Raw genomic sequence first — 26,463 nt, 5'->3', positions numbered from 1 at the left:
GAAGCTGCTGCCAGATACTAAGAGTGGCTGAGTGGGGAAATACTGAACCTGGTACCAGAAAAAAATATTAAAGTGCCATAAGAAGCAGCCATCAGTACCCCGGTTTTCACCAGCTTTAACAGCGCTGAAACAAAAATGTTGGAGACTATAGAGAGTGTGGAGACACGACTATAGTGCGGATAGTAAGAAAACATATCAAAGAGCAATTGGGAAATTTAAAAACTAGGTCCCAGATGAAAATTCCAAATACTACAAGGCAAGAATAGAAAGGGCTTCAAACTCCTTAAGAAGATTTTCAAAGTGGTACAAATACTTTCCACTCCACTCTCCTCCCCAGGCCACCCTCCAGCCAGGTTTTTTTCAATAAATTAGCTGATTGTTTCAAAAATAAGACTGAAACAGTTTACAAAGAATTTGATTCAATCGTCTCCATCTCAGGTCTCAGCAAAACATCTTTCAATAATCTTCAATCGGCTGGTCTAGATCATTTTCCTCAATTCAGCATTGACGAAACGGTCAAGCTCATCAATCAAGTAAAATCTGGAGCACTATCGGCTCCATATCCACCCAAAGTTGTGCAGGCCGCTGCAAACTGCATCGCACCAGTTTTGACAACTCTATTTAATATGGTCATTTTGACTGCCATGTTTCCGACTATCTGGAAAAAGGTATCTATTCTGCCATTGTTAAAAAAAATAAAAACCTTATTAGATCCTGAAAATACATTACTGGAAACAACTCAACATGGCTTCCGGCCAGGTTTAAGTACTGAGACAGCCTTGATCACTATCTCTGAAGAAATGAGGACTAAAAAAAGATGAATGTGGTAGAGCGGCAGTGATTTTCTTCGTCCTCTCTGCCTTATAGAATGTGGTCAGTCACTCCATACTATTAAACCGTTTAACTAACATTGGTATCTTGGTTTTAGCTCACAAGCTTATTGCCTTCTTCCTAGATGAAAGGGACAGGCAGTGGCCCTTGGGAATTTCCAATCCAAATCTTTTTCTCTCCCATGTGGGGTTCCCCAGGGGTCATCATTCATTCCCACCCTTTTCAATATTTACATGGTCCCACTGGCTAAACTAATTTTACCTTATGGTTTTGCCTCAGCAGCATATGCGGATGACGCACAGATTGTGGTTTCGGTTCCAGGTAACACTGATCAAGTAGCTGAAAGTTTTAATAACTGTATTAAGACAATAGCTGGCTGGATGACCTTTAATTGGCTGAAACGTAATTCAGATAAAACTGAAGTAATAATTTTTGGTAAGGACTCCACTTTTTAGGGCCATTTTTGGTGGCACCCAGGATTAGGATCACCTCCAATCTTGACCTCAAAGGTAAGAAACCTTTGGGTTTTTTATTTACAAAGATTTATCCTTTAAGGAGCAGGTCAACAAGCTTTCATCTTCCTGTTTCTCGCAATTGAAGATTATAGAGAAGGTGCTTCCTTACATTCCGTTTGAGCACCAAAAATCTGTAATATTGGCTGGGGTCATGTCAAAGATAGATTACTATAATGCCTTATATATGGGGGCAAGACAAGCAGTACTTAAAAAATTACACATACTGCAAAATGCAGCTGCACGTCTCCTGAAGAAAGGGCCAAAGTTTATGTCAGTAGTGAATGTGATAAGAGACCTCCACTCGCTCCTGATAAAAAAGCAGGAGGCTTTTAAGGCATTGTGCTTGGCTCACAAAGCTATGTACAAGACCAAATCTGGATACATGGCAAAAAATAAAATCAGGTGGTATCAACCAGCTCGACATTTAAGATCTTCAGCATCCTATTTTGTATAGGTTACCAAGATAAACTAAGCTTCTTGAGGAGGTCCTGGCTTTGTTTACATGGTTATTCAGCTATGGAATAAAATGCCACTTCATCTTAGTAAATTAATCAAGTCTTCTGACGTTTCGTAAACCTTTAAAATCCTGGCTGTTTACATATTCCCTTTAGTAGGTTTTTTTCACCATCTTGGGTGTAGCAACACACACACACACACACACACTTGTTCCCATTGTTTACATATTGCTTCAAGCAGCTTGACATCATTCGAAGAGGCTCTTCCAATACTTCCAGATCATTAGTGCCAAGACACCCTCAGGTATTCATGCGCTTTTATAAATTCAGCTTCGTTCATTCATTCATTAATAACCATCATCTACTTTGAGGCCTAACTGCTCGACCAAAGCTCTGACATGTGGAGTCTTGGTGGTTCCTTGCAAACAAGAGTATCCTGGAACACGGAGGAGAAACAACAGTATTAAATTAACAATGTTCTTCCCTACAAGCAAAACGTCTTATGACATTGAGGAAAGGCCCGACGCCCCACACTAGGTCTAGAAACTCTGGAGCAACAAGGGCTCCCTAGTCTAAGCCACAGCATCTGTGATCATAACAGCCAGTCGACGAACGCTGTCCCATGTAAGCTTCCAAGTTATCAAGTTTCTCTTCTCACTAGACCCTGCTAACCACTGTCAGTGTACAAAGATTTTGTGGTGCTTGTGCCTTCGTAGTCGCCATGTAAATAAGCCTAGAACTGTTGATTCATCAAACTGCTGACTGGTAGCAGTAGGTCGACCTGACCTATGAAATCTAGGTAAGCAGATGAAAAGTAGTGGACAAGACCAATGCACAACACAAGGTTTTGTTCTACTGGTCCACTCAAACCACCCCAGAGTTCTTGTTCTGCAATACTAGCACCTTGAAATGGATGTATATCACTAAGCTACTCAACACGAGTCAGAATGTGGGGGGGGGGGGGGGGGGGAGTGACAAGCAACACCACTACAACCACACCAACCGTCTTCACAACACAAAGTAATGGATGCAGTTCTTTGTAGCCACCTCACCTTACATGGTAAACGTAAACACTGCTACGCAACAGTCAGAGGACTAACCACCTTGTGGAGGAAGAAACCACCCTGTGTCTCTGGCAACTCACATAACTTCAGAAATACCATGCACTGAAATCACGACAACACTCATAATTAAATTTTATTTTTTTCTTATTTAGCTCCACTCCCTGAGTGAAAATATTTATCATGAGTCCGGAGGGAAAGAAGTCTTCTGTATCATCCAACAACAGCAGCTAGCCCTCTGCCAGCTCCTCAGTTCATGATAAAGCAGCCCTCCACCTGTTCGGCAGTCGGTAAAAACCAGCCTTACATCTGGCCCTCAGTCTGCCAAAGCCAAGCTCACAGGTTCTCAGTCATCATCTGAGCTGGATTCTTCTTCGGAGAGATCCGCCACAGGGAAACGCAAGATGGCCGCCACACCAGTCAACTGACTCAACTCTACAGGAGGTAGGAGAAAAAAAAACATCATTATCATCAGTATCCTAAACCACCCCCACTTGCCCTATTATAGAGAAGCCTGTGAATGTCTACTTGCATCTGCTCTTTGTATGTGCTACTTATAGCCACACATAGATGATCATTCTCCTGGGCTAAGGGTGAGTGATGGAGGAAGCAGCACATGTGTGCGCATTAGTAGCCATTAAAGCACAGGCGGAGGTTCCAAGGTTCCAATGAGGAGCACTCGAGCTGCCATAACAATGACCCCCTAGAGCTATCACAGTTAGTCCTATCATGTGGTTCTGAAGAGGCACAGTCTATTGATCTTGTCATACAAAGACAGAGGTACACCAGTGGTAAATGTATGAAAGAAATGTCCGCATGGGTGGCTGAGAGTGCAGTAAGGACCAAGGTGTAAGGGTAGGGGGCCTGAGGCATGTGGAAAAGTAAAGTAAGCTACAGGGGAGGTGAACGCGGTGTTTGCATGAAGTGAGGTGCAATGGGTGAAGGTGTGAAGAGCACAGCAGAGATAGGTGTAGGATGAGGTGAGCTGACAGGTGAAGGTAAGGGAGGTAAGGCATCTGATAATGAGACAAGTGAGGCACTGAGGGAGAGTCGAGTGAGGCACTAGAGACGAAGTTGAGTGAGGCACCAGAGGGCAAGACAATTGAGGAACTGGGGAGGGGGGGTGAGGTGAGTGAGGCACCAGGAGTAGGGGGGCGAGTGAGTCACCGGTGGAGAGGTAGGTGAGTGAGTCACCCTGGTGCGATTATATCACGGGGAGGCGAGTGAGTCGAGGGGGAAGGGGTGATGTGGAGGGGAGGCGAGTGAGTCACTCTTTGAGGCAGGTGAGTCACTCAGGGGGAGGCGAGTGAGTCACTCTGGGGTAGGCAGGTGAGTCACTCCGGGGAAGGCGAGTCAGTCACCCGGGGAAAGGTGAATAATGGGGGGAGGGGAAGGCACCTTGGGGGAGGCGATTGAGGCACAGGGGAGGTGGCACAGGGAAGGTGAGACAGGAACGGCACTGGGAGAAAGACGGCGAGTTGAACAGCTAGGAAGTTGCTTTTCACAAACTGAGAACTCGACACCATTTGTTTCTTTCGGGGATGTTTTTCCTGGCGAGTCAGGACCTGCAGTTCCCACATACAAAGGGTGTGTGAGGTGGTGAGGAGTGAGAAGAGGGAAGGGAAGAGAGAGACAGAGGAAGGAGTGTTTAGTTGTGAAAATTCATCTTCGGTCCCTGCTCTGTCCACAGATATTTTGATATCTGCATTGTTTCTGGCCAGAGGAATCCCAACATACTTTAATGAGAAAGAAAATGAGCCAGTCTAATTTTCTATTGGCTTTTCTTGGACACCGAGTTACAGACCTTGTCCGCCAAGAGGGTAGCAACAGCAAAGAGAACGGTCGTAGTACAGCATGTCAGAAACCCTGCATAGTCTTTTTAGAAACTAGGTGATGTTACAGACTCCAGTGTTACCCTGCTTATTTTTTTGACAAACTGAAGAGTAGTTTCGCAAGCCTCCCCTCCAAGAAAAACACATGTACACTTCCATTTACCAGGTTGCGGTCAGCCCTTTTCACCCACTGCTCTATTAAAGTGTCACTCATATTTTGCTAATATCCAATACAGGCTTTCCTACGGGCTTTTCCAAAGCTTATGATCCCAGAGTTTTTACAATATACGAGTACATTTTTTAACCCAGGAGCACACAGCGGCTTCCCTGTGGAGAAGCCCAAATAGAATCTGGCAGTATTTGTTCTATGCGGATAAGTATTTTGTGTTCACGAACTTTAAGTCCGGCTTGGCATGGGGATGGGTAGGTTTGCAGTGGATGTGGAAAACGCTGCACTCTCCAATTTGCTACTCTTGCTTTTTAGGTTCACCTCCATCTTTCCTGCACATTACTCTGTCCAACCAATAGAGCCCTCTTGCGAGCTATTACAGTCTGTTCCAGCATAACTTTCTAGTCAGTTCGAGCCACAAAACGTTTTTTTTCATGAACCCCGAGCAGATGTTTCACAGGGTACTTACGTTTGTTCTACTTAGACTGCGATGGGACAGGTAAGGTTGCTCTTCTGTTTTCGTGTTTCCTGACTAGAGGCCTGTCTGCTGCTTCCTCTCACTATACGCAAGCAGATCTGATCTGGTTGTCCCCCGCCCACCCACTCCCCTTCTGTCAGTACACTGGGAAGGAAACATTTTGTTTAGAGACAATATTGAATCTCTAGACGCTACCCACTAGCTGCAGTTTGTAACCATGTGGTTCCACTATTCTTGCTGGCCTAAACCTCCTAAGTTACTTGGGTGGACCAGTCTAAGCAAATCCGCAAAGAAAAGGCTTCCTTCTGAAAAGGTTTTGGGATAAACTTGGATTTTGAACAGGACACTATATCCTGTTAAAACTTTGGAAAATCAAAGCACTTAGGGCCAGATGTAGCAAGCAGTTTTGCCCATTCTGTGTCTATGGGAAAATGTGTTCGTACATATGGCCCTTAGCCTCTTGTGTGTGAAATATAATGGCCCAGAGGTTAAGGGCAAATGGAATAGGCCTTCCAGCAAGAGACGCAGATGGATGTGGTTGGTCAAGGACCACAGGTGCTAAACCTTGAGGGTCCAGACACCCTCACCTTTTATTGGTCTGGCTACAGCTGCAGGATGGTTGAGATTAATGCTGGTCCCTTTTCCAAAGACAAACTTATTTACAATTTCAACTTTTAAGCTTCAAAGTATTACACTAAGGGTTTATTCCATTATTGCGTTTATTTAATGAGAGTTTTGTTGTTACTATAAGTTGTGTTTGAGGTTCACATAGTGCTTTGCATTTTAATTTGACTTTGAGGAATCCTGGTGGATGCACGGAACAGACAGTGGCGGTGAACCGAGAGGTGTGGAGAAAGTAGTTACCAAACACAGTAAAAGAGAAAAGTGTAGCAGTGGAATAGCGCAGAGAAGAGTCAACTATGGAAGAGGCAGGTAAGGAAGGGATTGACAAGGACAAGAGAGGCTAGAAAGAGATAAAAAGGATAGATGAAGTAGAAAGAGGTGAGGAATGAAGGAGCATGACAAGATGCGAGGAAGAGGTACTGAAGAAAGACGAAGAAGAGATGACAGTAAAAAAGAAATGCGAGGAAGACAAGAAAAACTGAGAAGAGAAAACGTGCTCAATGAGTTAAAGGAAAGAAAAAGTGACGTGGAGAACCAGAAAAGAGAAGCAAAAAATATTGCCAGTACTAAGACTACAGCCACTGCTGAGCAAAAAGCATGAGGCACAAAAAACAGGTGCAAACAAAAGCCAGAGAAGTAAACCAATAAGGAGAGCAAAAGCAGCATAGAGGAGGGTTACACAGAGAGGTACACCATCTCCCAGAAGAGGGGAGGGAAGACGACGCACAGAGAACTGAGAAGGAGAGGCTAAGAGAAGAGGCACAGAGAAGTGAGGAGGAGAGATGTAGAGTGGTAAGGCACAAGTAAGAAAGAGATGGGGAAAAGAAGTGGAGCAAACTGAGAGGTGGCAGCGAAAAATGAGGCATATTGAAATGGCAAAGAAGCGGAGTGCATAGAGGTGAACAAGATAATTGTAATGCAGAGAGGGGAAAGTGTAAGATGAGAAGATGTGTACAGAAAGGTATGGCCATAATTCAGTATTTGTAAGAAGACACATGCTCACAAAAACAGATGTCCACAAGAGTGAGACACTACCCTGACACCCTCTACTCATTTCCATGAGTGAGATTTACAGCCTCCACAACAGGCGTCTGTAGATTTGTATATTTATTAAAAAGGCTTAAAGCCGAAAGGCGCTTCGACGCCTAGTCAGGGGTAGTAAGCGCTATATAAGTACTATTACAATACAATACAAAGTATTCGCCCACATAAACTCACCCTTTCAAGGAGTACAAATGAGGGAAAGAATTCAAATAGAAATGTGTTTCGACTATGTAATGATGTCTCGGTGCTCTGCAGTCTTGTCTATAGAATTAGAATAATCTCAGCTATTGGACCACCCCGTCACTTTTCAAGAAACAGCCAAAAAAACAATAATGCACAATCTCCATTAAATTAATTCTACAAAACTATCCGAGTTAAGATATTTAAATGGACCAGAAATTTAAAATAACACGCTTGGCTATCTGAAGATTTAATAACAACCTTCAGGCTTCATGATTGTATTTACTCTCTTGGATGAAAAATACTTGCATTTATGTAATACGACTTAAAAAAACGTCTGTTTAAAATCCCTTTAACATTCAATAACATTCCAGCTAAAAGTTACACCAATTTACCCATTATGGAAAGTATGCTGATACTTCAACTTTGCAGCTGCCACATATTCAGATTATGTATAGGCATTTTCATTGCTGAAAGTCCTAATTCATTTAAAACAGACTATAGTTCGGTTACAGAGTCACCTTCAGCTAACATTTATGTGAATGTTATCCAAACTTGGAAAACAACATATTTCCAGCAAATGATGGTTTTTAACATTTTTCAGGTTGTCACACATTTTTCCGTTTTCTCACTTATTTAAACGTCACTATACAAATATGTTGGGTAGTTTGAATTTTCACTTAAGAAAATCTAAAGGGATGAAAAACAGGGAGAACTGGAAGGAGAGGGGGAACTCTGTAAAGGAGGTAACAACGCTTGAAAGAGAGAGCAAGCACAAAAAAACGTAAGTGAAAGAAGGGAGTGGGACAGTGAAAATATTTCTCACACTCCAACACACCCAACCCTTTTCAAGAGCCAAATAAAGTTAATAACTTTTTCTGATTACGTTTTCAGCACATATGTCAATTACTGCCAACATTATCAGCAAAACAAAAAATTGCTTTTCAAATGGACTTACAGATCTAAACACACCCAGGGTTGGTTTCACTTCATATCAATATTTTAAATGGTAATTACAGAGTTCATGGGGCTACGTAGGTCACAAGGAGTTAAGCAGGTGATGAATGGAGGGATCTACTGGGGCGAGAGAAAAAAACGGACAGATAGGTGAACTGTGAGTTTCGGAGAGAAGATCTGGCACCATCAAGGGAGGGCTGACATAAGGAGGCGGGTGGTGGTCTTAGGTCATAGGGAAGGATGTGTCCAGAATAGGGGAAGGTGCAGGCATAAAGGACGTAGAAGGTCTGAGGTGAAAAGAGATCCAACTATACTTACGTTCACCAGACACGTGCAGACTGGAGAATATTCTGTGAAGAGAAAAAAAAGATGAAGTCTTCTAATTAAAAATACGTATGGGTAGGGATGAGGAGGAGTCTTCGATGAGACTCACATTATTGCCTGTGGGGGGGAGAAACAACTGCTAGAAACCGCAAACATACCACATCCAACAGAAGGAGAGTCTGTACCAGAAGGAGGCCTCTTCCACAGTCAGACCCATCCACCTAAACCAGACCATTCCAGTCATTCAAAGAGACAGCCATCCCGTCCATGCAGGGAGATAACCGCTCCAGGTATCAGAGGAGACCAGTATTTGTGCTCAGGAGAGAAAGCGAACAAGAGAATCACCCCAACTCTCAGAGGGGACATCAATTCCAGATACTGAAGGACGACGACGCTCCAGTCCAGAGAGACTTCTCGTTAAGCCCTGGCCAGTTGTCAGCTTGGAGAAGTGGATACACAGAAACTGGCAGCAGTGTAGTCTTTCACAATCACTCCACATCTACACCAGAATCTCTCTTCCCAAGGCCCTTTCTCTCTACCCAACAGCCTCTTTCTTTCCTTTGAACCCCCCATTATCTATTAGTTCCCCTCATCTCCCTGAACTCCTCTCTGTCCCAGTCTGAATTCACCACACTACACTACACTCTGCGTCACTTTCCTCTCATCATCTCAAATAATCATCTTTCCAGGCCCCTCCTCATGCCCCCTTCTAAACTCTCCACCAGTACCCTCCACGTATATCAGCCCCAAGCTACTCATCAATACCTATCCCACTAGCCCTTTTGTCCCAACCACTCATGGTCCCTCCTCGTTTCTCTCTCGCCCCAGAAGTCCTCTAGCACTTCATTTCTCAAGTTCATGTTTGCGGAGTCTGTCACCTACACCTTCCTCTCACCTACCCCTATATCTTAGTTCACATCTCCTTAGTTTAAATCTTCACCAAGCTTCCTTCTCTCTTTAGCCCCCATCTCTCCCAATCCCTCCTACTTTCTCTTTCCTTCGTTCCCCGTCCTCTTGCCTTTAGTTCCTCCTCCCTTGTATAATCCTTTCCAGGATCATAAATTAGTATTTCCAGTTCCCCTAGACAAGTCCTCGGGACTTTCCACCCTGGCTCAACTATCACTGTCTCCCCATGATCTATCCAGCCGTTTTCTTATATTCCCCGATCACCGCCTCTCTCACAAAGAGTTCTCCTCTTCCTCATCAACACTCCTCTTTAAGGCACCAATTATCCCCAGTCCATCCCCCAGCTCCTTTCTCCTGGCACACACTCTCTCTCTCTGGTTCATTGTCTACTCTCCAGACCAAATTACCTCCATCTTTTCTACTTCAGTATCCACCCTCTCACGACCAATTACATTTTTATCGTCACCATCAATTCCACAGCCATTCTCCTAAAAGCTACCTTCTGTCTCTTACTGTTTCCCCTCTTCCCCGTCACTTTTCTGTTTGACCACCTTACTAGGCAGTTAGCCTCTTACATTAGACCACCCCTTTCTCAGCCTGTCTCCCCATCTAATCCATGCTCCCTCTCTTCTCCCATACTCACCCCTAATTGGCCCACTCAACCACACCACAAAACCCTTTGAACTACAGATACAACCACTCATTTATATTGTCCCTTTACTCCCGCCCCTAAAAGTACACCAATCCTCCTCCCTCCACATCCCTGTACCCCCACTGCCCCCTGTATTCTACAGTCTACATGCTTGTCTTACCGTACTGTACCAGCATTTTCCCGCACACTGTCAACCAGGCGGACATACCGAGCTCTGTTTGCGACGTCCTGGTGTCTGGGAAAAGAAAAGTGGTGAGCACATGGTCAGTTCCTTACAACACAAAGGTGGGTGTCTAACACTTATGTTAAAGTCTTGCCACTGCTGGGCATCCGGCCTCCTTTGGGAACAAGTTGACTTCATAACAAATCAATATCAAGAACAGAGGCTTGTGTGAATTAAGGTGGGCCAAGTTTATAAGGTAAGTTTGGGCAATGAGCTACTGTAGACCAGTGGTAGAACACTGGGTAAGGTCAGGAGAACACCAGGGACAAGCAAAAGAACACAGGGTACAGCTGAAACAACAATGATGGCAGGATAAAAGGCAAGGGGTGGGCAGTAGGTGTCAATGGATGGCCCTATGGTAAAGCATGGTGGTAGAAAGATGACACAGAAAACGGAAACATTCAACAGAAAGATCTGTGGTTAGACAGAGTATCCACCATAAAGTGTGTTACCAAAGGTAATTAACTTGTTCTTCCAAATGATACTGCTAACCAGAATGAATCCCACCCAAAAATATAGCCCTTAATGAAAAACAAGACCTCAGCTGTAGACACATGGTCCAAACGTTATTGAGGCAAGTTATCCAACTTAATAAAGTTATTTTCTGCAGTGCCTCAGCTTTCTTTTCCCCAGACAAACCCATAAACAGCTGACCTTCCACCCGATGTCTCTTGGTAGGATTGATGTAAAAGCTCAAGGCTTTCAGGAATCTAAACGATAGCGTCTCTCCTCCTCATTTCAGGTGTGGGTGTTGAGGAGGAGGAAAGAATGACAGAAGAATAATAGATTGTCTGACATGAAAGGTCATCCCAACCTTTGGCAGAAACGCCACCCTGGTCCGCAACAACAGTTTATCTGGAAAAAAGAAGTTGGATGGTAGCTGAATGGCAGATTGTAGTTCACACAGGTGACAAGCTAAAGTTATCACAATGAGAAAGACTGTCTTGAGTGATAGAAGAAGGAAGGTCAGCTGTGCATTGGCTTGAATAGGCTGCACATCTGAAACGTGAGACCCAAATTAAGGTTCCATTACGGCATTACAAAGTACTTGGGAGGAACAATATGAATCAAACTTTTCAGAAAACGCATCACATCAGATGACTTAAGCAAGGATTGCTGATCATGTAAGCAGAAATAGGTCAAAAGGGAGTACAACATGGCCCAAGACAAGTTGCTGTTGGGCTAAAGACATCACAAAAAGCAAAACATCCGAGATCTTTGCTTGCAACAGGTATGTATGGTGAAAGCCACACCAGGCAACAAACCCATCCCACTGCCCGGCGTAAACAGATTTTGTGGCTGGACGCCTTGCTTCCAGAATGATATCTAGAACCTCAGAGGGCAAGTCAAATACAGTCAACTGAAGCCGCTCAATCTCACTGCATGGTGGTGCAGGTTGAGCAAGCCTAGATGCAAGACACTGCCCCGATGCTGTGACAGAACAGCCTCTTGAAGCGGTAGCATGGATTGGTGGAAAGATGCTCTTGCCTAGAAGTCCCGAATACAACATTCTCCTGGTCCAATCTAGAGTCACTAGGATGACTGGGTTCTGAACTTTTCATAACTCAAGGCAGGGTGGCAGAGGTGGTAAGGCATGCTGAAGTCCCAAGCTCCGCACTATGCAGAATGGGTCTACAAGATAGAGCGCTCTTGTAAACTCTAGCGCAAAAGTGTGGACATTGTGTATTCAGCAAGAACGAGCCAGGGTTCTCAACACTGCTGCAAGTCACCCTGTAGCACCTCAGGGTGTAAGTGCCATTCATGATCCCCTAAGTATCGCCACCTGAGTTTGTCTGCCCTGCTGTTTAAAGATCCCTCGAGGTGGGTCACAACCAGGGAGAAGCCCCGATGGCACAGCTAGTTCCAGAGCCGCAGAGCCATTTGGCACAGGACTTGAGACCTCACTCCGTCCTGTATGTTGCAGAACCACATGGTGATGGTGTTGTCGGGGAAGACCTGAACCTCCCTCTGTCCGATGAATGGTAGGAAGGTCCTCAACGTCAAGCAAGTGGCCTTCAACTCCAAAAGGTTCATCACCAGGTCTACCAGATGACCTCTCCAACCCAGCAGTGACTCATCTGTCACCATAGTCAGCTCTGCGCAGGGTAGGTAGAGGGGTCTGCCACAGGCCCAATTTCGGTCAAGCAGCCACTACAGCAGATCTTTTGGTCCTCCGACACCTGGATTGAATCGGACAGGTTCCCTTGGTGCCGATTCCTCTTGGGTCTGATCCCTCTGAAACTTGAGATCTCACTACAGAGTCCACATGTGCCATCTGGAGTGGTCAACAAGCAGGGTGAAGAGGGCCAGGAGGCCATGAAATCTCAGGGCCACTCATATTGAGACCCAGGACTGGGTCTATGGCTGAATCCTTCGGATCATAGCCTGAATGTCCTGGACCTGATGAACTGTAGGGAAGGCTCAAAATTGCACTGTACCTAGAATAGCTCTGGTGAGCAGGAGCCTCAAGGAAGGAGTTAATTGTGACATTCGCATGTTGATTGAGGAAACCAAAGAGGAGGTTTGTCTTCATCTGAAGGTGGTCTGCAACTGACTGGTGTGAGCCCGCCTTCAGCAGCCAATCGTCGAGGAAGGGGAAGGCTTGTATACCCAACCTCTGAAGATATGCTCTGACTACCGCCATCACTTTTAGGAACACCTCAGGTGCACTGGTGAAGCCAAAGGGGAGCAAGGAAAACTGTAAATGCTCCTGGTTGACCTACAACCACAGGCAAAGCATGTGGGACTGCAAGATGGTAACATGAAACTAAATGTACAGCAGGCACAGCACTACCATCCATGGATCTTGGGAGGATAGAACCTGGGCCAGTGGGCCTTGAATTTGTCCTTCTTCAAGCAGAAGTTGAGACGGTGTAGATCTAAAAATAGGTTGAAGGCCTCAGTCCTTCTTTAGCACCAGGAGATACTGGGAGCAACATCCAGTCCTTACTTCGATGCCAGGACCCTCTCTATAGTTCCTTTGGCCAAACCGGCCTGGATTTCCTGTGCAGAATGGAAAAATGGTCTTCCGATAACTGCTCTGGTGTGGGGGTGGGGAGTATGCAGGGGGTCAGACAGGGGCGGCAGGGCATAACCCTGTTGCACTATTTGGAGAACCCATTTGTTGGCTGAAATGCTCTGCCTCCTTAGTAGGTAACAAGTTCAACTCCAACAGGGTACCCATGTGGTGCCTGGGTAAACTAAAGCAGCTTGGAAACTGAAGTGAAATGTTTGGGGGTATGGACCGTACCATGCTCATGATGACCTGAATGTTGCTGTCTGGATCCCTGACCCTGGCCTTGAAAGGATCGGAGGGTCTCTTGCTGGAGCGGGCATTGGTGTTGTCTTTGAGAATTACCCTTTCAGAAGTCTCAAAAGGGGTGATAGTTACTGGGAATACTGTTGCACAGGCAAAGAAAGGCCTCTAGAGAGCACTGTAGCCCTGCTTTCTTTAAAAATTGACAGTGCCACGCCTGTCTGATCTTTGAAGAGACAAGTGCACTCAAATAGCGTATTTATTAATGATGTGATCTGTGCTAGATTGGTGAAAAAATGGTCACGGACAGCTGACAAGATCTTGCTGACTATATCCCACCAGGCATGCAAGCATCTTCCTAAGAAGCAGCTGGCACATACCAAATGAAGGGCACGACTGGCAAAAGAAAACAGACTCCATACATTTAGATTCACTGTCAAGGAGAGTTGTAGGAAACTAGTTTGGGTTTAGCCTTCTCGCAGATGCCTGGAAAACCAGGCTTTTAGGTCTAGGATGTTTAGTAAGGAAGGCAGGATATAGTGGGGCAGGTCTATGGTGTCTAGCCACTTGCATATTTACTGGGCAGCAGGCAAGAGCAAGGTTTGGCCCAGGTGTCCATAACGTGAGAGGATTGTTGAAATGGAAACGGTTCTGTAGATGCCTGCCCAGGCTGCAGAACTTCTTTCAGCACATTAGTCTTGACATTATTAGACGGTGGCTGTGGGGCAAAACTTCAGCTGCATGTTAGAAGACCACAGCAAATGAGGCTGATTCTTCTGTTGAGAGAAAGGGGTAACTCATCCCAGTGTCAGGGGAGGTGTCCAATCCACTGACAACACGAAAATCCATGTACACATTGTTGTCATCATAATATTGGACATCATCCCCATTGTCATCTCCTAGGTTATGCAGGCTTTCATCAAAGTCTAATCTAAACAGGTTTTGGAGGAATTGTGGGTGACTCCCCGACAGAGGTAGTGTTCTGTCCGAGTTGGAAGGTGGTTGGAGCAACTGCACTGGGACTGGTGCATGACTTGGGATAAGGTCAGACTGGATTTGGCTTGGAGTCGGATAAAATAATTGTTTATTTCTCCGGTGTCGGGGCTGGCCTCAATATGGCAGGAAACAGCCTGGACTCTGGCCCAGCGGTTGAGGTTGGGGCAGATGTCAGACCTGGAGTCAAGGCAGACCTGCACCAGGGTCAAGAGGCACCTACAGTGTTAAGGATGGATCCACCGATGGTAATCCGACTGGAGGCCTCCTGAGATCAGTGTAGGAAGGGTGATGAAAATTCACAAAATAGCCTGTTTAAAAGCCTCTGTTGTGATGTCATCGACAGACCCGGGAATTCCAAGTACATCGCGATAAATTGGGGAATTGGTTCCTAAGTAGAAGACTGATAGACACCTTCACATCCCTGCAACTTCTCAGGTTGAGGGTGGCAGGACAGGGAGGACTCCTGCTTTATTTTCTTTTGTTTCTTTTTTAACTTTGACTTACCTACTGATTTCAAATGTGAGGAAGATATTTCACATGAACAGCCTCCAGAGCGAGAGCGAGAGCGGGTCTCTGCTCTTGACCGGGAGTCCGACTAGCGCACCTCTTACAAGATTTCGAATCGTGCCACGGCCTAAACAGCAGAGAGAGACATCTGTTTGTGACAATCCCTGAAAGGTTTAAACCCTGTAGTTTTAGGTGGGGACATGTACTCTCACACAATGTGAAAAATATTTTTTAGGCAAAAAATTGTTAAAAGAAGAGGTATAGTTTGCGAGCGAGCTCCAGATCAGTGTCAGAAAGCGCAGAAACAAAGAAACTGACAGCGCTATGGAGTTGTGGTTATATGTAGCTCTGGTGTCAGTTACCAGGAAGGATGAAGGCAAAGCACAACCGCATAACACCACCTGCTGGTGCGCGGAAGTAGTGCTCTGAAAAATTTCCGGTTCCTGTCTGGTGCTTTGGGATATCTACAAGGTGAATAATCTGCGATCAGAGGTATCATCAGAAATATCAGATTTAAAGGTAATTATAGGTTAGGTGGGAGTAGAGCGGTACACAACCTTAACTCAATCTTAACGCTAACAGATTACAGAATAACACTGCAGGGTAGAGTGGATCCTTGGAATCCCCTCCGGAAAGAATTTGAACCTGGAACCTTAGAAACTACAATGACAACCTCAAAACCTACTCCTGAAACCTTTAACTGCATGGCCTTAGCGATTCCTAACTTCTTGAACAATTGGCAAAAGTCTTTGATAAGAACGTCCCATGAAGAAAACAGCTACACTCGACAAAGCACCACATCAGCGGCAATATTCACCCAGGAGCTTGCAACATTCAATGCTACCAAGAGAAAACTCACAGATAGAGGAAAAATACTAAACTAGCACTATCTAAATTGATACACGTATCAACTACACATCTGGAGAGAGGTCATTAACATGACAAGCAAAGATAAACCCAACAGGCCTAACATTTGCAAGGCTCCAATGTTTTTTCTCTTTTTGTTTGCAAACATCGGCAATATGCAAAAAAAAAAAAAATAAAAAAAAAAAAAAAAAATACAAAACATCAAAATCTAAGCCAAGGGTGCGGACCAGCAAACCAAGCACACCAGCTCAGACAGTGAAGTGCACTCCTCTTCAGGCGGCTGCACACTTGATCAGGCAAAGTGTTGTCCCTCACAGTGCAAAGCAGCCGAAGGGTGAGGTGGACTAACACACTGCACCATGCTGCATGCTGTGGTGGGAGGAAGCAAAGTGTGAATGGCACTTGAAAAGTACAATGGATGAAAAAGCCTGATCAAAAGCCTCTATTTGTTTTTGGAAAACAGGAGGCTAGAAGCTAAACAGCTAAAGCTCTCTTCATACCAGACCTACAAAATATTCTGCCCATTGCATCTGGCACTGCAAAGGAGATTTTTCAGTACAAGCTCCGACTCTAAAGGCCTCTACAGCCTGCACAAATAAAAAGGTTCCATCACAACCAGTTTGAGAGCCACAGAGGACTCACTGGTTAACTAGGCCTCAATTAAGATGACCAACTCCAATTACCTCTGTGTCCGGAGGCTAATCTACTGGTGTCCTAAAACGTAAACACCAAATACAACCCTTTAACACTCAACTCCCAGGGTAGCGAGGTGAGCAGTCGAAGGGTTTCTCAAGAAGGTGTTGTTCGTGACAGACTCAGAACTAAAGAGTGTGCACAATAGCACTCAATTATGGATTGTCCGTTCAATGCTCACAGATAAAGGGTGTTACACTACTATTTGACCCCTTCGCTGCCAGGCCTTTTCCCCCTCAGGTGCCAAGCCAAATTTGCGTCCTTTTTTTCCAACATCCTAGGGATTCTAGGGGTACCCAGACTTTGTGGGTTCCCCTGAAGGAGACCAAGAAATTAGCCAAAATACAGTGAAAATTTCGTTTTTTTTTTTTAAATGGAAAAAGGGCTGAAGAAGAAGGCACGTGATTTTTTTCCCTGAAAATGGCATCAACAAAGGGTTTGCGGTGCTAAAATCACTAGTTTCCCAGCTTTCAGGAACAGGCAGACTTGAATCAGAAAACCCAATTTTTCAATAGAATTTTGGCATTTTACTGGGACATACCCCATTTTTACGAATTTTTGTGCTTTCAGCCTCCTTCCAGTCAGTGACAGAAATGGATGTGAAACCAATGCTGGATCACAGAAACCTAAACATTTCTGAAAAGTAGACAAAATTCTGAATTCAGAAATGGGTAATTTGTGTAGATCCTACAAGGGTTTCATACAGAAAATAACAATTGAAATATAAAAATATTGAAATTGAGGTGAGAAAAACAGCAATTTTTCTCTACGTTTTTCTCTGTAACTTTTTCATGCAATGTCAGATTTTTGAAAGCAATATACCGTTATGTCTGCTGGACTCTTCTGGTTGCGGGGATATATGGGGCTTGTAGGTTCACCAAGGACCCTAGGTACCCAGAGCCAATAAATGAGCTGCACCTTGCAATGGGTTTTCATTCTATACCGGGTATACAGCAATTAATTTGCTGAAATATAAAGGGTGAAAAATAGGTACCAATAAAACCTTTGTATTTCCAAAATGGGCACAAGATAAGGTGTTGAGAAGCACTGGTTATTTACACATCTCTGAATTCCGGGGTGCCCATACTAGCATGTGAATTACAGGGCATTTCTCAATTACACGTCTTTTTTTACACACTGTCTTACATTTGGAAGGAAAAAATGAAGAAAAAGGCAAGGAGCAATAACATTTGTTTGGCTATTCTGTCTTCCCCCAAGTCTCCCAATAAAGATGGTACTTCACTTGCGTGGGTAGGCCTGATGCTCGTGACACGAAACGCAACATGGACACATCACATTTTTACATTGAAATCTGATGTGTTTTTTGCAAAGTGCCTAGCTGTAGATTTTGGCCTCTAGCTCAGCCGGCACAAAGGGAAACCTGGCAAACCTGCGCATTTTTGAAAACTAGACACCTAGGGGAATCCAAGATGGGGTGACCTGTGGGGCTCTCACAAGGTTTTGTTACCCAGAATCCCTTGCAAACCTCAAAATTTGGCTAAAAAAACCACTTGCTCCTCACATTTTGGTGACAGAAAGTTCTGGAATATGAGAGGAGCCACAAATTTCCTTCCACCCAGCATTTCCCCAAGTCTCCCGATAAAAATGATACCTCACTTGTGTGGGTAGGCCTAGCGCCCGCAAAAGGAAATGCCCCAAAACACAACGTGGACATATCACATTTTCCCAAAGAAAAAAGAGGTGTTTTTTGCAAAGTGCCTACCTGAGGATTTTGGCTCTAGCTCAGCTGGCACCTAGGGAAACCTACCAAACCTGTGCATTTTTGAAAACTAGACACCTAGGGGAATCCAAGATGGGGTGACTTGTGGGGGTCTCACCAGGTTTTGTTACCTAGAATCCTTTCCAAACCTCAAAATTTGGCTAAAAAAACAAAAACACTTTTTCCTCACATTTCAGTGACAGAAAGTTCTAGAATCTGAGAGGAGTCACAAATTTCCTTCCACCCAGCGTTCCCCCAAGTCTCCCAATAAAAATTCTACCTCACTTGTGTGGGTAGGCCTAGTGCCCGTGACAGGAAGTGCCCCAAAACACTAACTAGTCACATCAAAATTATCAAATACAAAACTACCTGTTATTTTGGGGTGGGGGGGGAGGGGGGAGCACAACCGGCGTTTTTGGTCCTAGGCTCAGCAGCAATCTAGGGAAACCTACCAAATCCAGACATTTCTGAAAACTAGACACCCTAGGGAGTCAAGGAAGGTGCGACTTGCGTGGATCCCCCAATGATTTCTTACCCAGAATCCTCAGCTAACCTCAAGTTTAGCTAAAAAAAAAAACACTTTCTTCCCACATTTCTGTGTGGGATCACCGCACCGGGACAAATTTCCTACCACCCAATGTTTGCCTCAGTCTCCCAGTAAAAATGATACCTCACTTGTGTAGGTGGGCCAAGTGCCTGTGACAGGGAAAAGCCAGAAACATGTCAAAATTGAGGGGGAACCAAAGCGGGTCCAAATGGGCAGTTTGAAAAATCATTTTTAGGCTGACAAGTGCAGCAGAATTTTTATCGGTATAGATGGGACAATGTTGGGTGGTAGGAATTCTGTGGATTCCTGCAGATTCCGGAAGGTTCCATCACAAAAATGTGGGAAAAATGCGTGATTTTCAGCAAAGTTGGAGGTTTGCAGGGCATTGTGGGTAAGAAAATGGTGCGGGGTGCATGTGAAGCACACCACCCTGGAATCAACCAGATGTTTCGTTTTCAGATATGTCTGGGTCTTGTGGATTTTTCTACATGGCAGCGTCCCAAAGTTAAAAAAAAAGTGCAGCCCTCACCATTCCAAGTTGGACGATTTTGAGAGTTCCCAAGCTCTCATGGGCCAAATGTAAAACCAAATACCCAAAATAATCAAATGTCTTCTTGCTTGCTGTGGGATAAAATGTTTTATAGTGTGGGGGGAGAGCTGAAAGACTGTTACCCCCTTCAGCTGGGGTGGGGGCATAACCAGACCCATACTGGTTGGTAGCCACCACCCCACTATTTTTTTTTTAATTCCATGCCATCCAGTAGACTTTCTGCCCCCCCCCCCCCCGGAGTGTGGATCGGGGTAATTGCCCCATCTGCCCACTGGTGGACAGAACAACTTTGGCCCCATTTATTCGGGGTGAGGGTATGGCCATACCCCCACCCTCTTATTTTGAAATAAAATCTTCCCGCACTCTGGTGGGCTTTCTGTCCCCCTTGGGGGCAGATATGGCCAACAGTAATGTGCCCCTATGGGGAGCGACCCTTGCCCAAGGGGCAGCCCCCCCCCCAACAAAACGCACACACACACACACCAATCCCTGGTGTCTAGTGGTTTTTGCCCCCACTGGGCCTAATTATATTAGACCGATCTGCCTGGGGGGGGCAGAAATGGCCTAGAAACAATTTGGCCCCCCAGGGAGTGACCCTTGCTGAAGGGGTCGCTCCCTAAACATAAAAGTAAAAACAAACAAAAAAAGAAAAATCCCTGGTGTCTAGAGAATCATCTGCCCCCCCCACCCCCCGGGGGCAGATCGGCCTAATCATATTAGGCTGATCTGCCCCCATTTGCCCCCCTGTGGAGCGGCCCTTGCTCAAGGGGCTGCTACCCTTATGTTCATTTCAAGAACCCCAAAAAATATCCCTGGGGTCTAGTGTTTTCTGCTTTATTATATTAGGCCGATCTGCCCCCCCCCCCCGAGGGGGGCGCAGAAATGTCCTAGAAACAATTTGCCCCCCCAGGGAGCGACCCTTGCTGAAGGGGTCGCTCCGTAAACATAAAAGGAAAAAAAAAAATCCCTGGGGTGGGGGCAGAAATGGCCTAAAAAATATTTCCCCCCCCTGGGGAGCAGCCCTTGCCCAAGGGACCGCTCCCCTTATGTTCATTTAAAAAAAACTAAAAAAATCCCTGGTGTCTAGTGGTTTCTGACCCCCTGGGGGCAGAAATGGCCTAGAAACAATTTGGGCCCCCAGGGAGCGACCCTTGCTCCCTAAACATAAAAGAAAAAAAATCCCTGGTGTCTAGGGGGTTTTCTGCCCCTCCCGGGACAGATCGGCCTAATTATAGTAGGCCGATCTGCCCCCAGTGGGGCAGAAAAGGCCTGAAAACTATTTCCCCTCCCAGGGAGCGGCCCTTGCCCAAGGGGCCGTTCCCCATGTGTCCATTATAAAAAATAAATAAAAAATCCCTGGTGTCTAGTGGGCAGAAATGCTTGCAGAGACATGAAAGGAAAGGCCTTTCCTTTCATGTCTCTTGTCGCCCCCTCCCCCCAAGCGGAAGAGAAATGCTAAGCATTTCTCTTCCGCAATCACGCTGGAAGCATGTTTCCAGTGTGATGGGAGATAACCTCTGATGAGGACGGCACGCTTTTGCGTACTGACGTCATCAGACGTCACTGGGGGTGTGGGGGGGTCGGGGTGGAAGGGGAAGCGATTCCCCTTCCAGCCCTGACCTGGGTGGGTGGGTGGGGGGGCCTCAGGGGGAGCGCTAGCGCTTCCCCCGAGGCCCGGTATATGGACGCAATGGTTACGTCCTTGGCGCCACACAGGCGCAGCCATGGACATAACCACTGCGTCCATGGCGGCAAAAGGGTTAATATAGCACAAACCAATAATAAGTAAAAGGAGTATAATCACTGTAACATCACCAAATTCTACTCAATTCTACGAGGCAACTCTAGTTGGGGAATATCTTAACAGCAGCTTGGAGGTCAGCCTCTCTCCCATAGTGTACTGGCCCTTTAAAAAATAACCCTGGCAATGTTTAGAGCCCATTCCCTGATTATACAAGAGCCGGGTTATCCTCAATATCTGCAGTGGCTTCAGCTGCGAACCGCCCCATCCACAGGACGTCAGACCAGACGCTCAACCGCCTCCTCCTCAGGTGGAGTATCACAGAAGGTCGCAGTACGTTTCAGCTTACCCCCCAACACACCCGAGCGAAGAGTACAACACACCAACAGGTTCGTGCCATAGGTAATTGTTGTCCATTGGATGATTATAGTTTTTTTTTCCTACAGCCTACAATTAAGGATCCCTTGCATCTATGACATTGGTGGTCTGAGGTCACAGGCATACTTGCAAGTGTGGTTCACTCTCTTGACACAATCTTGGGGCATGGTGCAGTCTTGTTTCTGCACAGTACACCTTGGCGTTCAGACAGGATCCGCAACAGGTGCTGGGTGGGTTGCACAATTAAGGCCCCTCAGTCATTTCCTGCCTTGCTGATCACTCCAAGGCCCAGTGGGGGCTACTGGGAATGGACACTTGTGGACACGACAGCAATGCACACCTCGGGCTCTGGCAGCTCCTGTCCTCCTTAAGACGCAACAAGGTTGTTGTGAGCAGTAGGCTTGTTCTATCTGCTTCATTACGGACAGCTCCTCCACCAGAACTATAGCTGGGTTCTTCTTTGGGGAGATTCCTCTGGAAGGGACGCCTCCAAAGTCCATCTCAGCCAGCAGGATGACTCCTCATCCAAGCAGGACCTACGTTTCTCCAGAAACTCGTTGAAGACGTCTCAAGTGATGTCTCCTCCCATCACTGGGAGGCTGAGATTTCCAAACCACCCTGTGGGTAGTGCCTCTAGAAGTCAACAAAAAGTCCTGGTTTGATGACAGCATGCTTCAGTCTTTCTCAAGTACTCATATTCCATACTGGATCAGGCTGGAACGTTCATGTGGTGTATTTATCCTTAGTTCAAGTCACTTTGTCTTCAGGTGATGAGAGAGAGTAGTGTTGGCATTAGGAGCCATCTACTTCTAGCCACCCAAAACACAGGCTCAACGAAGAGGACAACCTTTGCACCCAGCATCTCTATTCGTGCCTGCTTGGAGTGTTGTTATGGAAGGACAAAAGGCCGGAGATGACCAGTGTCTATTCCTGTATTTCCAGGTAGGCAGCTGTCTCCACCCCTGCTATACAAAAGCTCCACTACAGGAAATATATTAGTATCAACCTCAGATGGATTCCACTTGGTTTTCATGCACACCTAGTTCCTATTACAACACACCAGTACTACATAAACACACAGCATGCATGCTGGATGTACTGAAGGATCCAGTTACATGAGGTTGAGCAGATTTTCAACAAGGAAATGCCAGCAGGTTGCTCAGCATCAGAAAGCACAAGTAAAAAGCACTGTCCAAATTCTAATTACATGCTATCACTACTGCCAATCTGGAGTAATCTGGCAAGCCTGAGGTAGTCACAGTTGCAAGTGCACCCCTCCACGCCGCAGAGGCCAACCTTGGTCTCAATGTCACTGACTGAAAAGGGTCCTCAACGTGCATGCATTGTTGTTGTGTGCGCCAGTGCTAAAAAAGGCAGCAAGTACAGCAGGCCTGTATGGATAACTCATGGCAGGAGGGCATGTTGCAAAACTTGCAGGGAACCTTCCCATTCCAACAATTTCTATCTCAACTACTGTGATTCTCTGGCATTTCATTTCACAGGAAAAGCCAAACACCTACATTTCTCCGCTCAAAGTTATCAAGAAACAACAAAATACTTTCAAACAGACGCTCATACCCCAACGACTGAAAGAACCATCTAAGGTACCTTTTCCACCATATTTGATAAATTAATTTTAATAAACTGTTATCACAGAGAAAATAAACCTGTCCTCCATGCAGTCAGGGCGGGCTTCAGCGCTGGTGGCACTCTGTGCGTCTGTATTTTTTGGCACCCCCCCGGCCCATGACCACCTCCTCGGATTCCCTTGCTACCACCCTGCAAATGTGCCCCTCATCTCTCCATAGAACCCTTTTCAATACATTCATTAGTTTTAAAGCGCTTGTGGAGGCTGGCTTTATTAATCCACTGCTAGACTAAGCTCCCATCTGTCTCCCTAGCAGGAACGTTAATTACAAGAGGTCTTGACATTTTAATTGTTTCCTGAAGGCTAGACGCACAAGGAACCTTTCAGTAGGTGCTTTTAAATCTAAAGTTTCGAAAGTCATTTCTAAACACAGCGCCCCCACCTGAGGTCAGCACCCCCCAACTCAGGTCAGCAACCGGTGCGGCTGCACCGCCCTAAAGCCGGTACTGCATACAGTTATAGCTGCACAAATGTTAACCAAGAGAGAACAATGTCAAGAAAAGCTAAAATCCTCATGCATAAACTGATTCTAAAGAAACGTGGTCCGGATACAAATAACCCTGCAAATTACAGACCAAAAGTAACCGGAGGCATCTTGGTAAATAGAAGAGATGGCATCTGGCCTGGTGCAGGCATTTATTGAACAAAGATCAGCAGGCCAGTTTCCATCCCTCTAAAAGTGAAGAAATCTATTCTAGACACAGGCTAATGCAAATGGGGCACTCGCCTTGATATTATAAAACCGCTTAACTGCATCAATCACAGTCAACGAAACAATACTGAATAGACTACAGATTATGGGCATCATGGAAAAGCCTTGAATTAAATGTTCTCCTTTTCCAACCGAGTCAACATAGTCTCCCTTTCTAGTTTCACCTCAGAGCCCTACCACCGGGATACCAGCATTGCTGGGGCTCTGCCTTTCTCTTCAACATCTAATTTACCCTTCTGCCTTGCTCTGATTTGAACAATGTTCTATCTTGTTAGAACTACGCAGAAAACACATTGATCATCCGTAAGCTAAAGAACCTCAAGAACACTGTGACATTGATATTAGCATGACGCTTGGTTGCAGTGAAAGACTGGATGACCCACAACCACCTTAAGCTCAAGCTGGACAAAACCGAAATTCTCACAAGTATAAAAAAATAATTCAAGCTACAGCCATGCTTGTGCTCGCTTTCCTTCGGTATATGTACTGGATAATAACGAGAAGCCTAGAAATCTCTCCCGAAAAAACTACAGGTGGAAAATGTGGCCATGCTGTGGAATTCTATTCCCTTTGATATTAGGGCCGATATTAGGGTCAAATCATCAGCTGTTAAAGTTCAGGAAAGCACTCAAAATGTGGTTGTTGAAAGGAATGTCATCCTACACCCTGAACAATACATTAGCTCTTCTGCAGCGCCACAAAATCCCTCTGGAGTAATAGCGTTTAAATAATAATGCTATTTCTACAAAAGCATTGCTATGACCTTGTCAATCCAGCAAATGTGACCTTGCACTGGCTTATAGTGTCTCGCCAAATCTCTATCAACGTGTTGTGCATAATGCATCAAGACACTGCACAGAACAGGACCAACATTTCTACAGAGAATATTTCACACTAACAGCCCTAGATGAACCCTCCACCCAAATACACTTGTACAACTCAAAGAGGTACTTTTCAACAAAACCTCACATGGAGGTCGCCGTTTCTCAGTCTAACCCCGAAAACTGTGGAACTCCATCACAATCAAGACACGTATACTAGAAAACCACTTCAGGTCCAGAAAGTCATTAAAACTAGCGTCTTCGCATTTTCATACAATTTAGTGATTGTCACCCAACCTAAGAAAACGCCCATCGACAAAAACTGGTGAACCACATCATGAAAAACAAAATAATACCCTCTGCAGGCACAAATTCGACAATTTTGGGTTAAATAAAGCTGCATAATGCACAACCTTCATGTGTAGCACATATCCCTTAAACATGAGAGCACAAACTTCACCCCGCAATGACAAGATCACGTCAAGACCTCACACAACTCATCCAAATCTTTCTACCTACATTTCACTACAAACAAACATTTCTCCAACCAAACATGCAGGTCCAAGGGTAATCACTCTACAATAGAGTGCCACGATGCCAAATTAGTTGCTGAGGTGCAATAAACAAATGTCATATATACCACAGGATAGCATAACATACAATGAGCCAAAGTTATCTGTCTCTTGGACAGACTTAAGAAATACGTTGTATGGTATAGGACAAAACTAGAGGAGCAATTGGTTGTATTATCCCACTGTAAACAAGCTAAGGGGATTATAGCATATCCCCCACCCCCAAAGGTATAATGGATCTGACAGGCAGGGTAAGTCCTTCTCAGAATTCATTCACGACACAGGTCAGTGAGGTGATAGCAGTGTTACATCTATGGTGACAATACAACCTTTCTGGAGGGAATCCTTACCCTTCTAAAAGGCCATCTTTAGTCTCATTATGCTACTGGATCTGCTTACTTGTGTATTTAGCAAATAGGTTTACAATATCTAACATCACTACCTTCATCTCCACTGCCTAATATCTGTATGGCTGTACATTTACTCATGGAGAAAACTAAATCCACTGCCAACACATGAATGGTAGAATGCGATCTAAAACCATCTCACTGTGCACTGAGAGCAGAAATCCTAAGTTTCAATTTGAAACACTTTGAGTTCATCGATTATGTGTAGCAAAGGAATCTCACCGGAATGCAACACCCAAGATATGGGAGACACAACTGCAACTTGACATTTCTCAGAAGGAATTTACTGATCAAACAAAGATTTGACTACAGATCCCAAGAATGCCATCTATCTGAAGGTAATCTATTTCATTACATGTCTATTTTACTTATTAGGACCATGAGATGTGGTATGTACTACGTGCCCTGCTCCTCGGTTGTAACCCTCTACAAATCAGATGCACCAATTTCACTGAATATGTCATGAACTGCTGATGATCATGCTTTGGTAGCCTTGTACTGCCACAAGGTTCTGCATTAATATGACCAGAGTGAAGTACTGGGTAGAAACATACTTGAAAAAGATTGCAACATTCACAGGGTACTGCTCGGAAGGAGTGGCGGGTTTGAAAAATGAGCATGTATGCAGCTTATGACTGAAGTGTGAAGCACAGGTGCCTCAGCCTGCGATTATTGGGCAGTCTTGTCTGAGAATCCTGTAGGTTTTGGAAGGATGGTGCCAAATAGGATTTGGAAGGTGGGAGTAATGGATACTGTAGGTTTTTAAATTGGGAGCAACAGCATAAGAACCCTCCTGA

At 45.2% G+C, this 26,463-nt stretch overlaps 1 protein-coding gene across 1 annotated transcript in view; it reads right to left on the bottom strand.

Annotated features, from left to right (window-relative positions):
* Positions 1-2,980: 2,980 nt before the first annotated feature.
* The window catches only part of PELO (pelota mRNA surveillance and ribosome rescue factor), a 193,922-nt gene continuing 170,439 nt past the window's right edge, over positions 2,981-26,463 (bottom strand). Inside the window, exons 11-13 of the mRNA XM_069244350.1 lie at positions 10,189-10,263; positions 8,465-8,496; positions 2,981-3,297 (exon numbers count right to left, since the gene is read on the bottom strand). Of these exons, the coding sequence (XP_069100451.1) occupies positions 3,209-3,297; positions 8,465-8,496; positions 10,189-10,263 (196 nt within the window). The 3' untranslated portion in view covers positions 2,981-3,208. The remainder of the gene's footprint in view (positions 3,298-8,464; positions 8,497-10,188; positions 10,264-26,463) is intronic.

The sequence above is a fragment of the Pleurodeles waltl genome, chromosome 7 (assembly GCF_031143425.1).
Source record: "Pleurodeles waltl isolate 20211129_DDA chromosome 7, aPleWal1.hap1.20221129, whole genome shotgun sequence".
In the NCBI taxonomy this organism is placed as follows: Eukaryota; Metazoa; Chordata; class Amphibia; order Caudata; family Salamandridae; genus Pleurodeles; species Pleurodeles waltl.
Note: the sequence above shows the minus strand (reverse complement) of the source record. Positions and strands in the feature narration are given on the sequence as shown.